Genomic DNA, 17,938 nt, shown 5'->3' with positions numbered 1-17,938 from the left:
TATATCCTTTTGCCAAATTGAAATTCATCGAAAATAAAACTTTTGGGGATTTATGTCGAATACTCAATAGATAAATCTATTATCGCAAGAATGACAAATTTTATTTTGTTTATACCTTAAAACTTTGTAGAATTCGCATTAACTCACACGTTGACACTGAGACAATTATTGTCAATTATAATCTGCGAAATGTGCTTGACTTTACACAGAATATAATCAATGGGGAAAATGTTGGCACCGTTTACGGGATGGGTCAAGTTATTTTTGCTGATTATCTACCTGGTTTTGCCTCGGACTCTTGCATATTTCTCCATGCATCCTTTGTGGAAACATCGAGAGTCGGTAATTCAAATGTCCCCCTCCTACGTGTTCTTGAACGAAAAACAACTCTTGAAATTGTTCATCCTTATAATAGAAAGCCTCTTCAGTATATGTTCGTAAATACTTAATATTTGAAACAATGCAAGTTAAAAATAAGAGAGGGATTAGGTGCTCATGACGTACCAGCCTAATGTTTAGTTATGACTGCTTGTCATTACTAACCTGTTTCTAGCGTCAGCAAAATAACCTAAAAAATGAACAATAGAAGAATTCGATTTGTCTGCCTCGATATTGATTGTTATGTTGATGCTCTGAGTTCACATCCAATAGGGAATGGATTGAACTACGTCATCGGTCGTACTAAAATGTCTGGTTATGGGCACGGTAGTTGGTTTGCTAAGCTATTTCGTTCCGTACTATCTCTGTCCAAAATGTATCTTGTGCCTGCTATGTCGCATAGTGCAACCTCCACGCCCCAGATATGGGGGTCAGGTTAGAGGCTAATGAAAAGTGCTAATGAATTCGCTAGCTCTTCATCATGAACCATTGGAAAGCACCTGAAATCTTGACAAAACGGAACGTGGCTGGAATGGGTGCGTTTATAACATTCACTTACTAGTCTTCAACCAGGTAAGTCTCAAAGGGCATAAGCCAGTCTATTGGGAAGTGATGCACCGAAAGCTAATAAAAAGAAGAATAAGAAAAAGAAAAAGATTGTTAGATCAAAGAAGGATTTATTCTCTTAAGATGACTTATCTCCCCCACAAGGAATCATATCCGTCAATTAGTTCCTCATTGAATCTATTCAATGCTGAAAATGTTGATGTCAGTGTCAAGTAAGGCTACTATTAACAATTTCACCCCCATCAACCCCTCTCGGAAAATATACACTTTCAAATAATTTCCTATGAAGACTATTTAATTGATTTGTCGTCAACATTTATTGATTTAAATGTTGTGGTGAAGAAAAAGTCAGATAAAACAACTCCAAATGCCGGCGATGGTCTCTACTATGAAAACTATATTCTACACAACCTATTCAAACAAATTAATGTATTTATTAATGGAACATTGGTGAGCAATAGCAATAATTTATCAAACTATGCAAGTTACATACAATTTATGATGATGACGCCAAAGGCATACAAGGAGTTGAGAGGACAATCATTGGGCTATGAATATCGATCAGGTGTTGATACTGACGGTGAGTTTACGACTGCACTGATCCAGGAGTATCATCTAGTTGGAAAATTAAATCATGAGATATTCATTATATCCCAATGGCAACCCCCCAATGTCAAGCTTGACATAAAGTTACAGATTGCCGCATCGAATCTCATTTTGAGAAAAATACTTCCTGCAGCACCCGATGAAAAATTCATTATCACATCGGCAATTCTCCGCTTCGTAAAACAACAGGTAATTAGCTCTGTTGCATTGGCAGTGGAAAAGCTAAGAGCCAATGGTAACAACATTAAACTTCTTGTCCCCCATACGATCACCAATCAACGTCACATTGCCACCGGCTCTCGTAGCTATAGCGATTCTATCAATGGAGAAATCCCATCAAAATTGGCTTTGGCCTTTGTGAAGAGCTGGAGTGCCGTTGGATCCTGGATTGAATCCCCCCATGATTTTAATTTTTTTGGCCTATTTAGCCTTGTGTACAAAGTGAATGGTATTCCACTGTACACTCCATCTTTTGACAAAAAATCTTATAGAACTCTGTACGAGCTGACCATTCAATCCGTAAATCATGATTCTCAACTATTTGAAAATTAAATAATGGATTCAATTTTTTCAAAAAATCATGGGGTAAATATTTTGGATTTGCCAGGCACTCAGCATAGGAGCATAGTACGAACAGGGAATGTACGTTTAGAGTGTACATTTGCCTATGCTCTGACTGAGAGTATCACGCTAATATCACTGAGTCAATTTGAAACCTATTGGGAAATCACACCCGACGGCAGTGTTCTACTAGACCTATCACCATGAACACAAACCAAATAATCAACGTATTTAGTATGGATCCATACATGTCCCAGGACAAGTCCTATTGCATACCTTCGGACTTCATTGAAAAAATTCCAAGTGTTAACAATACCCTTATCATTGTTAATAGCAGTCCATCGACTTTGAAGAGCGGTCATTGGCTATGCATCTTTCAAACAGCGAAGAATATTGAATTTTTTGATCCTCTTGGCCTATCGCATAAATTCTACGCTCCATACATCAGCAACTTTATTGAAAGCAGTGGGAAAACCATTATTCAAAATCAACGAAGAGTACAGGATTTAACGACTAAGACATGTGGCTTTCATGCACTACTCTTTTTCATGTTCAGAAGTCGTGGCTACACCTACAATCAGTTTCTCAATATCTACGTTGACTTACCTCAATTGAACGACTTTCTAGTGGAGAATATACTTAAAATTTAATTTAATATTTATTTTAGTGCCCTAAGAATAAAATGTTCTAAAGATTTATGTGAAATTGTTTATTAATAAAAAAAAATTTATATACATGATAAAACGACTTTTCTACTCTTTAGATTTCATCCACTACTAGGTATTTGTGGACAACAACTAGTGCAGGTAGATTATCTGAATTCACAGTGTACTGATCCTGATGTACTGCAATGTCAGGGTCACATTTTCTACAGTAGAGTGTGACTTCACTCTTGTCATATCTCTTTGTATAGTCAATGATACTATTCTCATTCATTCGATAGAATTCACATGTTTCAATTTGCTTATTTGAAGCAATTTCACAAACAGTGTCCTCAAGTGTCGAATCACATTCTGTCACAGCCAAATAAAAATCAGTGGGCTTATAATCATAACACCCAGTGTCTTCACAACGATGACGTAGAAACCATATTCTTTTGTTGTTCCAACAGTTGAATCGTTGACCCGGCTCATCCTCCCAGAACATTATAAAACAGCGACGATACCAATCTCGTAGCAATAGACTAAAATCACGGTTAGTATTCTTTCCAATCATACCCGGATATGTATTCTCCCACTGATTACATTTATCATAGTGACAATTGGAGCATAGGTGTCCTCTAGGATGAGAGTCACACACCTCTTCAAGACATGAATTACAACCTTTAATTTGTACAGCACATCCTCTATGCAATTTACACGGATTGCATAATCTACACTTTTCATCATACTCATCAATCATTGTGCAATTCTCACATGATGAAGACCAGCTGCCCAGTGTGTACATACATAACGGACATGTATGGAACATTTTGTCATATGTTGACACTCTCACTGCCACAATGGAACTGAGCTAACAACAACAAAAATTGTCTGGGATAGAGAGAGAGAGAGAGGAGTAAATTATCCTTGAGCACCATCTTTCTCATGAAAAAGTCCTAAATTTCTAAACTAATGTTTAAAAGCATATCCAAAATATCATTTTGCCGTGTTGTGATCGATATATTCATAAATTTGATAAATACATTTTGACCACGACGTAAAAGCCTCTTACATCAGTCTAATGATGGAGAATCAGTTTTTAGTACACCAACAAGAATTCCCCGAGAAAATATCTTCCTTTGAATATACAACTCTAGAAAATCATCATCTAGAATCAAACGTTTGTCCATAAAAACTAGATTCCTCATGATTCGATCTTTCTCGAATCTATCCATTTTTTAGAGTCCTAACTCTCTCACAACCAACTTCAGACTCACCAGAATTTCTTTTTTGTACTCTAGAAAATATACGCTAATCTACTATAGAAAGAAAGAAAAAATACCATTGATTTAGAAACATTTTTATTGAACATAATTACAATAATAATATTCACTGATGTATTTTGTTCTCATCAATATATTTCGATAGGACATCTAATGCTGACCGAAGTTTATTTATATGGAGAATATTCACTTTTCCTGTAAGGCATATGTGTTCCTCCTTCTTAAAATTGCTTAATGATATCACGTATCTAGCATACATACTATCCCATTCAAGGCATAGTCTACAGCCAGCGGTTATTTCCACAGCTACATTGGGTACTCGTATATCGTTGCTGCTGCTGCTGTCGGTTCCATCATTAATCTCCAATAATGTAAATGTACCACTCATTTTTCTCCACTAATATCCTGTCAAATAAACTATTCTCTCCCTGAATTCAATTCTCTTACTAATATGAACTACAATGAAAATTACTCCTTATATTTGAATCCAATTACTAATCAAGTTACCGTATATGCAGTAACCGCCGCTCTCTCTCTCTGTTTGACCCCCCCAAAAAATGGCTGTTACCTCAGAAAAACCCGTCTGGTAAGCAAAGTGTCGTTCGCAGTGATAAGAGACATACTCGTAGCAAGCAAATGTACTGGCTAAACTACACTGCATATCCATGCCTCAGGCGAGTGGTAAGACAAATTACGCAAGCACGATTTGTGATATTCAGTATTGCCTTAGGTGACTGACCCGTGGTAAGCCAATGTACAGGTTAGACTACACTGTATATTCATGCCTCAGGCGAGAGGTAAGACAAATTACGCAATCACTACTCATATTCCCTATGGCCTTACTACTATCATTGCATTTAGAGCATCAAACACGGGGTTGAAACTTCGAACCCGCTGAAACTAGCCGATAAACTAGAAACTTAAAACTAGACGAGAACAACCCGTGTTCGAACCCGCTGAGCCCGAAAACGCGGCTTTTACCTGTTTTTGTTTAGTGGTAAGGTTCACTGTAACCTCGATAAAAAGAATTTCAAAATGGTTTTTGGGATGGTTATTCAGAAAGGGTGTCTTGTTGGACTATCTAAACCAGTCAAATCTGCAAAAAAAAAATTTGAACATCAATTACAAATGCTCAGTTATCTTTCATTGTCATTTCAACATGCCCTTAATTTAACCGCTTGTCTTTAACAGTGGGCTACTAGTTCTGTTTTCTTCCATAAAAGAAAGTTCAACATGCCCTTAATTTAACCGCTTGTCAAAGTGGGCTACTAGTTCTGTTTTCTTCCATAAAAGAAAGTTCAACATGCCCTTAATTTAACCGCTTTTCAAAGTGGGCTACTAGTTCTGTTTTCTTCCATAAAAGAAAGTTCAACATGCCCTTAATTTAACCGCTTGTCAAAGTGGGCTGCTAGTTCTGTTTTCTTCCATAAAAGAAAGTTCAACATCCCCTTAATTTAACCGCTTGTCAAAGTGGGCTACTAGTTCTGTTTTCTTCCATAAAAGAAAGTTGACGCCTGTGATTGCACCCATCTATTAACATCCTCTTCCACGTAGTCGCTCTTGCTCAAGTTCTGGCAAAATTTGATATAACAGACAATATTTCTTGAGGAAGAGAACGAAAAGCTTAAGGAATATATGTGTATAGTAACGCATGGTGAATCACCTGCTTTACTGTATTTTCATTTCAGTCATCCTTAATCAACGTTGGTCGACCAATTTTCCCTTCATCCTAAACGTTTGTACCACTTTAACCATTGAATCACTCGTCACAGTTTCCCCGTTACTCTCGCAAATTTTACACTGTGTATTCGCTAGTTTGGTTTTTATACCCAAAGTAATCATCAATCGCAAATCCTATGTGGTTGAATTCTCAATCGTAACGAGTTAATGAAAAGCACGGAAATAAATTTCATTAGAATAACACTGTAGATGCAACAAAAATATAATTTTTAACTTACTTTCTGGAAGTACCTTGTACTTCATTCTTTCAAACAGTTCGTGGTAACGAACTGTAAGTAAGGAGCGATACGGCTCAATAGTAACCGAAACTGTAAGAACCAGAGCCTTGATAATAATAGATACATCAAAATAATCTAATTTTGATGCTTGTTCAAATTATATAAAATTCATGAAGTTTAATGGTACCGATCAAAAATAACGAGTCTGAGAAAATTTGCCTAATTTTTGGAAAAGGGGGAAACACCCCTAAGAAATCAAGTGATCTTAAGGAAAATCATACCATGAGATTCAGAATATCAGAGAACCCTACCGTAACGGTTTAGAGCTCCTATATACAAAAATGTGGAATTTTGAATTTTTTGCCACAAGCAAGATCTCGGATGCGTGTTTATTTGTTTGTTTTTTTCCCCAGGAGTGGCCGTATCGAGCCAGTTATCCTAAAAGATCGGGAGATGGCTCATTTGATCGGAAATTAAAAGTTTTAGTGCCATTTTAAGTCACCAAAAATACTGGAGGGCAGCTAGAACCCCTCCCACCCCTAATTTGTTACCCAAAATTGTTCGATCAAAATGTTGATAGCCATTTTCTTCAGCATGGTCGAGAGATCTAACAAATATGGTTTTGAGGATGACTGGACCCCTCACAGGCTACAAGTTATGAACTTTGCCCATTGCTTACATATAATATTGGCTATTAAGAAGTATGAAAATATTTTCGGGGGGGGTATTTTCTGGTGGGGCTGCTTACGTGGGAGGATCTTTCTATGGAGGAGTTTACGGGAGGGAAGGGAATTTTGCTCCCCCATGGGAGGGGGAGCTGGATTTTCCAGCATTAATTAAAAAACTATCAGAAATTATATTTAAAGAAAACAATTTTTCAACTGAAAGTAAGAAGCAACTTTAAAACTTAAAACGAACAGAAATTATTATGCATATGAGGGGGGTTGCCTCCTCCTCAGTACCTCACTCTTTACGCTAAATTAGTTTTAAATTTGTTAAAAGCTTATTATTCTAATTAAACGGTCCTTGTGAATCAGGAGTCATTCTTAATTAATTGGAAAAAAAGTCAAACTTTAGCATACAGAGCGAGGTACTGAGGATGGCGCAACCCCTTCATATACGTAATAATTTCTGTTCGTCATGTTTTAATATTGCTCCTTACTTTCAGTTGAAAAAAACTTGTTTTTTTTATTTAATTAATATTAAAGTCAGACTATCGGATTTGTTCCCTTATTGGTCGAAGAGGGAGGTATATGCAAAATATATAGTTCAGGATATGCAAATCAATGCAGAAATAAATGGCGATTATATCCAAAAACTGAACAAAACACGTTTATGCACAACAGTAAAGGGTAGGAGGTCACAAGCAGGTATGTTTGCAGCAATTTGTTTGTTGTTTTGAGATAGTCATTTGGTTCAGCTTAGTTAAAAAGTCCAATAACTATGCCTTTGGGAATGGCATGACCCCCCCCCCATAGTTCCTAGAGAAAGGGCTGTAAATAATGCATTTTGCCCATTATTCACATATAGCGTAGTATTTTTTATTAGGAAATGTGCGGATATCTTTGGTTGGGGGGGGGGGAGATCTTACACCGATTGAATTTTCCTAGAGAGGAAGTTTTCCGGGGGGAATTTTCTGGCGGAACTTTACAGCGAGGGAGGGATTTCGGGGCGTGATTGGAAAAACAGTAAAAAATTAAATTAAAAAAAGTTTTTCGACTCAAAGTAAGGAGCAACAATAAAACTTATAACGAACTGAAATAATTCCGTATGGTAAATGGTTCAGTTCTATATAAACACACTACGATAATATACATCAAAAAGTAGTTAAATCGGAGGGCATATCCTATAAGAACCTTTTCCTATATCCTTTCCTATATCCTATAAGAACCTTTTATGCCCCAAGGGCATAACTTACAACCCTTTCCCTGAGAGTTGTAGGGGAGGGGGGGATTGTCTTCCTCACATATATAATTCCCGAAACCTTTAACTATGATGAACAAAATTGTTATCTCTAAATTCTGATTGGAGGTGATAAGGTAAATGATGAACGTGGAGGGGGGGGGGCTATTTGCTCTCAAATCACTTTAACTCTTAAAAAGGGCACTATAACTTCCAATTTCAAACCAAATAAGCCCCATCTGATGTTTATACGGCCACCCAGTCCATAAAAACCTTTTTATGTTCTTGATACTATTTTGAAAAAAAATCGCTGTTTCAGAATTTCAATCAGATGTGTTTGTTGAAAGGAGAGGTTGTAGGGAAGAGGAAGGGGGGTTAAATGCCCTCCATCACTTTTGACCCTTTAGAAGGAAATAGAACTTCCAATTTTCAACCAAATGAGCCTCTTCTAAAGTTAAAAAAACATCCCTTCCATAAAAAACCTCAAATACCCCCTGGGCATAACTTATAACCCTTGACCCTAATTTTTGGGGTTAGTTTCAACCCCAAAAGCCTTGTTATATAAAATGTAGACTATTTTGAATAGAATGGCTATCTCAAAATTTCTTTCAGCTGCATTTTGGGACAATACGACGAATGTGTGTGTTGGGGGGGGGGGGGTGTAGCTGCCCTCCGATCACTGGGATCACGGGATGATATCCTGCATAGCTTCACCCATATGCCTGCGTTTGTGCATTAGTAGTTGAGTCTGTATACCTTATGTGTATAGCCGCATAATCGAAAATTTTAAAGTGATTCGGCTCTTCAACCTTGTAAGATAGAAAACTGTTTAAAAGTAAGATATAAGCGTTTTAAATATAAAATTCTTTAAATATTGAATTGATCTTAGCATGGCGGGGCCTTTGAATGTATCCAAAGAAGTCTGACAAGCTACTATTGTAAGTCCTTAAAGTATAAATGTTTACGTTACTTTGACTCTCCCACAAAGGAGGATAATTGAGTTCAATAAATTATTGCCTGTTATTTAGTTCAGTCCAGTTATTTTTCACACAAGCAATTAAACAATATAAAAACTTAAATATGGTCTCGGAGCTGAGGTCAGTAGGAAAAACTAATGATAATTAATATGGTAATGAAAAATATAAAAAAAACATCTGATAGGTCACCGAACAACAGCGGCTAATATTTAGTATTTTAAATCTTTCTTTTATTTCAGCAATGCTACCGCGAAAAGAGAAGAGTTATGACCGCTTACAAATATACATAAAAACATTTAAATTGACACCCATCTTATTATCAATTTCTCTATTTCCTTTAGATAATTTATTCAATTATTTATAAACTGCCCATTTTTGTTGGCACATCAGTTTTTCACGCAGTGAACTCCATGCTCTAGCAGCAATTGTACCAAGTGAGAGATCTGATCATATGGTAGGCGTCTTTGGAATATCGCAAAGAAGGACTACACTGTTTTTCGTTTCTCGCATCTGCCTATCTGTTACTGGACAAAACCTCGAAAAATATTTGAAAAACTGTTCATGTAGAAAATTAAAGGCTTTCATTATACGTAGTACGTAGTTCCACTTACTACATATGGATAATCTTCAACTACTCAATGCAGCGCTCCACTGACAACCAACGGGCTCGATCTGTTGAGGCACATTCAAAAACACTTTGCGACGAACATACCAGACTGATCTGTATATCCTGCACACGTAAATCTATCCTCAGTGGGTTGGACCTTTCGATGACAGTAAACGAGATTATTGACTCCCTCCAGATGCCTTTGGTGCCTCTGGAGGTACAGATAGATCTTAGGTCTAAGGAAAGCATAAACACTGGAAATGTAGAAAATGAAAGAAAAAACAACGTTGAATGCCATACCGGTCAGCAATACCGTAAATGGGTTTGAATCTTCAAAAAATATAAAAACTGCAAAATTATGTTTGGAAAAGAATGCTTTAGTTCGAGTTCCAGGTCGTGCCGTCTAGCTCTTGCCGAGAGAACATCGTTATATTTGTAGCTTTATTGGTTATTATCATTTTTTTCGTGCCTTGTTTTGTAGATTAGATAGTAAAATACCTTGTGCAGGTTTAGTAAAATCGTTCATTCAGTGCTTTATTTTACATCATATTCCAAAGTTATTCCTGTATTTTAACAGATAGATTATCACCTATTATCCTACCTAGATGTTTGGCATTGCGATCATCAGGTCTAGGAATCACCCCCCTTGTTGTGACAACTGCATTAATATTGGAAATTTAGCTATACTTATAAGTTATTTTTCTACGTTAATACGCATTAGATAAATATCCATATTCACAGAAATTCGAGCCATTATGTCTGTTAGTTTATCGAAGTGATCATATCCAATTATACATCAACACTTTCAATTATAAAGCTATCGGTACTTTTTTCAGTTTTTGCTCTGTGCCGATAGCAGTAATTGGCATCAAAGCTGCTCCTTGTTGGGTTTTCGTTATTTGTATTCACTGATTTTTCTTATTTAGAATTTTCTAAATTTAGAAAATGTCGAATCAAGTTTCTTTTTAATTAATTTTAACTTTTAGGAGCTGGTGGAAGTTAGCCAGCACCTACTCTCTACTATTGGAGCAGGACACCCAGCCCTTGATGAAATAGTGAAGATTGCTGCTAAACATAAAATGAAATCGAAACTGACGGGTTTGTACCAGACTTTTTACTAGAGAATTTCGTAATAAATGTAATTTATTACATTAAAGAATAAACAACTTTTACTATGTGGATTATTGCTACAATGGTTTACTACTGTCTGTATCTCGGTAACGGAAAGAGATGGAAATTCCAGGACTTTTCAAATGAATATAAATGTCTGAAATTTGCAAATTTTTTATTAATTTTCTTCAGTAATTTTCCAGAAATAAAAATTATTTTGTTGTACAAAATGGTATAAAAAAGGAGAAAGACTGTCTTAGTTTTGAAAGTAAACCTCTTTGGGATCATGTTGTGTTGAACTTGTTTAAAGTCATGGAGTCATCTCGGTGAGATTTGATGTGAAAAGCTTTCTATCTCTTCTAGATTTCCGGTGGAAAAATTATAGAAAGGTTCATCTGAGAATGAAAAACTTCTTAAACTTTTCTATTTTTATCGAATTTTATGAAATTTTGTAGAATATGAAACATGGGACGATAAGTATGCTGAAGCAGTTTCATCTGAGGTCAATATCAAAGATGAGGGATTGCGCAATTTATCTATCTACCATAATCCATCCGATAAGTGGTTTGTTCTCGAATAAATATCAAAAACTTCATGCCTTCTCGAAAAATAGCAGGTACAAGTCTATATTGGCGCCTGAAGAAAAAATTAAATAAAAAAAGACAAGTTTTTTTTAACTGAAATTAAAGAGTGACATTAAAACTTAAAACGAACGAAAATTAATCTTTATATGAAAGGGGCTGTCCCCTCCACAACGCCTCGCTCTTTACGCTAAAGTTTTTTTTTGTTAAAGAAATAGAGTTGTGAGAAAGATTCTAACTTTAGCGTAAAGAGCGAGGTGTTGTGGAGGGGACAGCTCCTTTCATATACGGAATAATTTATGTTCATTTTAAGTTTTAATGTCGCTCATTACTTTCAGTTAAAAAAAAACTTTAACTTCTGATCGTTTTTTAAATAATGTTGAAGCAAGTTGAAAAACTTGTTTTTTTTTATTTAATTTCTTATCGTTTTTTAAATAATGCTGGGAAATCCGGCGCCCCCTTCATAGCAATGTCTCTTCCCCTATGAAAACTTCCTCCATGGAAATATCCTCCCACATAACCCCCGACCTGCCCCCTCCCCGCAACCAGAAAAAATCCCCCTGAAAACGTCTGTATACTTTCCAATACCAATACCGTATGTAAACATTGGGTAAAGTTCATAACTTTCAACCCTCCCCCCGGGGACTTTGGAGGGATTAAGTCATCCTAAAAGACATATTTATTATATTTTTGACCATGCTGAACAAAATGGCTATCTCAGAATTTTGGATCGGGTGATTTTGGGAAAAAATGAGCGTGGGAAGGGGCCTAGTTGCCCTCCACTTTTTGGGTCACTTAAAAATGGCACTAGAACTTTTAATTTCCGTTTGAATGAGCCCTCCCACGATATTCTAGGACCACTGGGTCGATACGATCACCCCTGGGGAAAAAAACAAATAAACATGCATCAGTGGTTTGACTTCTTGCAAAAAATACATAATTCCATACTGTCTCAGATATGAGCTTGACGCCTCTACAATAGGATGCTCTGATAGGCTGTGTCTGGTAGTTTGATTTTCATAAAGATTCTATAACTTTTAGGGGGCGTTTCCCTCTTTTTTCGAAAAAAGCAAATATTAAGGCGCGTAACTTTTGATGGGTAAGACGGAAAAATTAGTATATTTCAAATCAGCATTAAAATCTGATTCTTTTGATGTATCTATTGGTGTCAAATTTCTGGTTTTTGGAGTTTCGGTTACTATTGAGCTGGGTCGCTCCTTACTTACAGTTCGTTACCACGAACTGTTTGATACTTGCAACAATAAAAGGACAGTGATTGGCTGCGTATTGATTCACGTTCAGAATGCGTCAAAAAAATCCAAACCATGACAAGGAAGAAGACGCGTCGGGGAAAAAATTATACTGCCTTCTAAGGCTGGTCATAAAATGACCTTTTATTTGAGTTAGGAGGTCATACGACTTCTTCAACTTTTCTTTCATCATTGAAATCAAAGTGTTTTGGGGACACTTGTACTTGATGTAATGGGAGACCTGGGTAATATAGTAAAAAAGTTTCATAAATGATAAGAAATGCAAACCGCAGACGGAAAACTTGTTCTTTTCTGAAGTGACTTGAAGGGCAATTTCAACGAGACCACTTTGGCTAGTGTTGATATAAGCTTTGATAAGGTTGGGGAATGCGTTTCGTATCTGTTTGAAAGGCATTATTGAATAAAATGGTGTTGGCGATAGAGCTTTGTTTTATGCCTCGCCGAATGAGACATAGGATCTTTTTTCTGCTAAATATAATAATGCTGAAGACCTCACTGCCTTTTTATTATAAAAACAGTTGAGAGGACAACGTAATGAGGAAATGGGACTAAGAGTCCTAAAGGAATTTGTTTAAACTTTAGGACTTCTTTATCGTTGTTTTTACTTTTAATCTGTTTGTTTTACTGTAAGTTGAATTTTATCCTTATTCTACTTTTTGTTTTCCTTAGGATAGCTATTCACATATAGTCAAAATATTCAATTAGTTTCTTTTGCAACTCACTGTCCTAAAAATTTTCTCGTTGCGTTATTCTCTTTATTTTTTTGTACGGTGCTGAGATAACTTCCTAGTCACACTCCCCAGGACTCTTTACCATACCGTTCCCAGAGCAGACGGCAGAGTAAAGGGTTGGTCCGCTTTCTCACCAAAACGCTCTATGGATGTGATACAGAGTTGAATACCTTGGAAATGTCAACCACGCACGCATACTGATGACGATCCTAAATAATTAAAAAAAAAAGTAATCTCCGTTCTGGACTCATAAGCCCTCCCAGAAACCAAACTGGTTAGAAAACCAAAGTCTAGGAAAATCACCTTTTCAACAAGCTTACCAATAATAATATCAGAATTAGCATAATCCCGCCTAGAAGTCTTTCGTTATCAAGAATAACTTCATTGTTCTTGTCAGCCTTTCGTTTTTCTTCTTTCTTTTTTTTATTCATTAATTTAATTTTTGCTTGAAAATAGATTAATTTTTTCTCCTTTACGTATATCTTTTCCTCATCTTGTAAAATAGACCAACAACTTTTATTGATATTGCGAGATACAACCCTTGCATCTCTGTTGGCTACCAGGGTCGAGCTATAAGTTGCTTCAGAATTAGCGGAAAAGTTAATAAAAAAAAAATGTAGTTCATGTTCAACATATTCTCAGTTTCACTCCAGTTTCTGAGCATTAGCTCAAATCCGGGGGGGGGGAAAAGAAACGTTTGGATATTTAAGATGTAAAATATTTAATGTTCAGTCGGTGATTCAAACATTCAAAAACAGAAGTTTCTTAAATGCACTTTTTAGCAGAAAGGTGGACATGTTACATCTTCTTGGAAATCAGATTCGCCCAAGGATTTATCATACGTGTAACTGAAGGGTCTGAGGCACCTCTAGTATTTTCTGTACCACTTGATTATAATTTGTGCGAAAAATTAATTATGCTAATTTATGTTATACCCCTTTATGTAAACACATATTTTATTTTAGGTGCCGGTGGAGGAGGATTTGCTTTTATCCTTTTGCCACCAGATGTCGCTGATTACGAAATTTTATCTCTCATCGAAGAACTAAGGCAGTTACGTTATGAATGCTGGGAAACTGTTGTTGGTGGAAAAGGTGTATCTTTTGATTTTCATAATTGAGTTTTTGCTGCTTAAAATAAAAATGGATGTGTTTTACCCTCGAGCCACATTATTGCTCACATATTATTCTCTCATTATTCGGACAAAAAGAGTGTCATTGGCAGAGCAATAACGCTGCCTAAGTAAAGAGCGAAGTGGCTCTGTGTATTTTTTTTTCCTCTAGGCCACTTCGTAGAGAAGGAGTTAGAAAAGTCGGAAAGGGTTCTTTCAATCGGAAATAAAAATTTCTAGCGCATTTTTAAGAGTCAAAAGTGATTGAATGGTAACCAGCCCCCCTCGCCCTTTTAATACACCCATCTTCCTCAACTCTGATAAAAATTTCAATATAGCAATTTTGTTCAAAATAGTCGAAAAGCCCAATAACTATGCCTCCAGGGATTACATGACCGCCCACAATCCCTGGGGCAAGGGTTATAAATTTTGTAATTTGCCCATTGTTTATATACAGTATTAATTATTAGGGAAGGGGTCATCGTTGATCCTGGGTGTGTCCAAAAAGACTAATGGTATTAAGGGGAAACTTCAGGGTTTGTTGAGGGGAAGTTGAAATAAATCAAAGACCTTATGTGCATCCAGGCTAGCAAATGGGAGTATCTGCAGCCTCCTAGGAACGGTTAAGGGTATTAAATCGAAACTTTCTGGGCTACTGCTACTATTACTACTACTTGCCACTGCGGCTAATTGTGACTTTGACTGCGACAACGACTCTGATTACTTGTGATTGACACTACTTATAAGATATAAGATATTTATTTCAAAAAGATCACTATCACAAGCCCACAAAGGGCTGAATTTGGACTTCGAAGTCGACAATATAAATGGTTGCACTAAAACTGGCCAAAATGCAAAAAAACAAAAACTAAATATAAAAATCACAATTAGCAATCATTTAACAGTCAATAATCAAAACTGTAAAAAGTAAATTAAAAAGTTAAGAAGATAAAAACTGGTCAAACAAGACTTAGTTAAATACGAATCGGAATCATAATTATAACGGTCATAAAAAAGGAAGGGGGGAATAAGCGAATATACACAAAAAAAGAGCGAGACATAAATACGTATAAATTAAAAGGGACGCTAAGAAAATATCAATAATTCAACTGCAGTAAGTCAATAAAAGAGTTAAAAAATAAAAACTGGTCCAGAAGGGGGGGGGGAGGGACTAAAATAAATAAATACCCCCCCCCCCCCAAAAAAAAAGAACGAAACATAAAATATGTAAAACTTAAAGGAGACACTGAAAAAAAGGGGGGACAAGCAAATTATTGCAATACCCTGTGCAGAAACATCAGCTAAGAAAAAAAAGAGGGAGAACAAAGGAACTATTGGGACATTTTATTAATTTTTTCTGTAATAAAGGGGACAAAAGTTCTTTCGTATCTGGAAGTAACGCAGCGAAGGGGGGACAAAACAGGGATGGGCTCAGAAACAGCTCGAGGTGGCCGTAATCTGGATGGGGAGTGACGTTTGGGGAAAATACTTGCCGTCCCGGGGTTTGTTATGGCATTTTTTGCAGAACAGAGGCACAAATTATTTCTTCTTCTCTCGAGGCTCTCTAGTTTTGAAATAATTGACAAATGTAAATGTGGTATCTTACTCTCTTTAAAAATAATTCTTTGACCTCTCTTTTGGACATTTTAAATTTTTTATGTTGCGTCATTTGAGAGGCCAAGGTGCCACACAGGACGAGCATTCTCTAATATGGGACGCACAAAAGAAATGTATACTTGTAGTGAACGTGATTGTGGGCAACTGAATTTATTTAAAAGTTTAAGGAGGGAAAGCGAGGAGCTTGCTTGTCGTAGGATATTATTTATATGGGCATCCCATTTCAAATTAGAAGAAATTGTAACACCAAGGAGTTTAAGAGATGTGACAGAGGTTTCAGGAGGAATAGAAGCAAGAAAAAAGGGAGGGAATTTAAGAAAAGTTACTGAGACTATTGCGGATTTAGAAGGGTTAACTGTCATGTCAAGGGAAGAGGCCTCACAGGCAATATCTTGGAGTATGCCCATTGGGCTGCTAAACATGTTTTTATGACATATCTCTAGAACTGTCAAGTCATCGACAAATTTCTACCTATTGTCATAAAGGGTTGAAAGGCTGTTAATCATAACAGAAAAAAGGAGAGAGCCTAGAATAGTCCCCTGAGGAATGCCATTAAATATGGGGAGATGATCTGAGAAACAATTTAGATATTTAACTGCTTGAGATCTAAGAGGGAGAAAAGAGGCAACGAGCTTAACAAGGAAAGTTTCAATGTGGAATTCAAGTTTATCTATGAGTAAATTGTGGTTAATCAATTCGAAAGCTTTTTGAATATCAATAGAAATCAGATTAAGCCAAGTGTTAGGTTTTTCAAGTAATTTACCTTTGGTATCAACAAGATGGATCAGGTAATGAGAGGTTCACGTGGATTTGAGATTACCAAACTGTCTATGATAAATGAGGGGGAGGACTTTCATCTTAAGCCAGTCTGCGAGAAAACTTTCATACAATTTTGAAAAAATTGAGGTGAGGATAATAGGACGAATGCCATCAAAGCCAGGCTTCCCATTTTTCTTTTGATTGGGGTAATAAAGCCTTGTTTCCAATATTGATGGCACTGTCCAGATTCGTTAATTTCATTAAACAGGGTGGATAGGGGTTTTGAGAGGTAATCACTGAAAGCTTTAATCAGAGGAACAGGAAAATCTAAAGGGCAAATGCTTGATCATTTTGGTTTTTCATTTTTTTTTACAACATCAAGTGGAGAAATATGTGGGAGTGAAAAAGGATCCAGAAAAGGTTCCAGATCTGGAACATCTGGAAATGCGTAAGATAGTGGTGGGAGACTCTGGACAATATAAGCCAGAAACTTATTGAGGTCATTAGCTGTGGTCTTTGGAGGGTCATTTATATTAAAATTTATTTGTTCTTGAATCTTGTCGGTATGTTTTTTAATTTCAGAGTACCAGTTCTTTGGTTTATCATGGTGCATGTATTTAATTTTATTTTTATAGTAGACTCGGGCAGCTTTTCTAATTTGACTTTTTAATTTCTTTCTTAACTTATTTGCTTCAGCTAAATTACCCTTGTTAAATAAGCTTATTTTCGTGCGGATTAACATTTTTATGTGATTATTTATGTAAGGTTTATCACTGGAGCATTTTCTGATTTTTTTTTTTCCTGGGAAAGATAATGAGTAGGAATCAATTAGTTTTTTGTGAAAAATCAAAATTTTGTCATCAAGGTTATTAGAATTATAAAGGTTTGACCAACTTTCACTGGTCAACCATGACTACAGCTACTACTACAACTAGTTTCAATTGCGACTAATTGTGACTGTGACTACTTGCAACTGTGACAACAACTATTTGCGATTGCAACTTTGACCACTAGTGACTGTGACTGCGACCGCTGGCGACTGTGACTGTGACTACGACTACCTGCGACCGCAACTACGGCTGCAACTACTTGTGGTTGCGATTGAGACAGCGAATTCTATTACTGCTGCGAATTCTTCTACTACAACTATCTACCCAAATCTAAAAAGTTTAAGTGCATCATGATTGTCCAAATAGATGCAACATCTCAGGAACGGAAATAAGTTCTGTTACTGAGTATTAAGTTGAAACTTTCAGAGAAAATATATCAAAATACCTT

General features: G+C 36.3%; 1 protein-coding gene across 1 annotated transcript in view; it reads left to right on the top strand.

Moving 5' to 3' along the window:
• Positions 1-14,342, top strand: part of Mvk (Mevalonate kinase) — a 108,695-nt gene extending 94,353 nt beyond the window's left edge. The window contains exons 5-6 of the mRNA XM_089100668.1: positions 10,467-10,578; positions 14,139-14,342. Of these exons, the coding sequence (XP_088956794.1) occupies positions 10,467-10,578; positions 14,139-14,293 (267 nt within the window). The 3' untranslated portion in view covers positions 14,294-14,342. The remainder of the gene's footprint in view (positions 1-10,466; positions 10,579-14,138) is intronic.
• The last annotated feature ends 3,596 nt before the right edge of the window (positions 14,343-17,938 follow it).

This window comes from Artemia sp. Qi Xiang Cuo, chromosome 14 (genome assembly GCF_049724085.1).
Source record: "Artemia sp. Qi Xiang Cuo chromosome 14, ASM4972408v1, whole genome shotgun sequence".
Taxonomy (NCBI): Eukaryota; Metazoa; Arthropoda; class Branchiopoda; order Anostraca; family Artemiidae; genus Artemia; species Artemia sp. Qi Xiang Cuo.
This window is presented reverse-complemented; position numbering and strand designations above follow the sequence as displayed.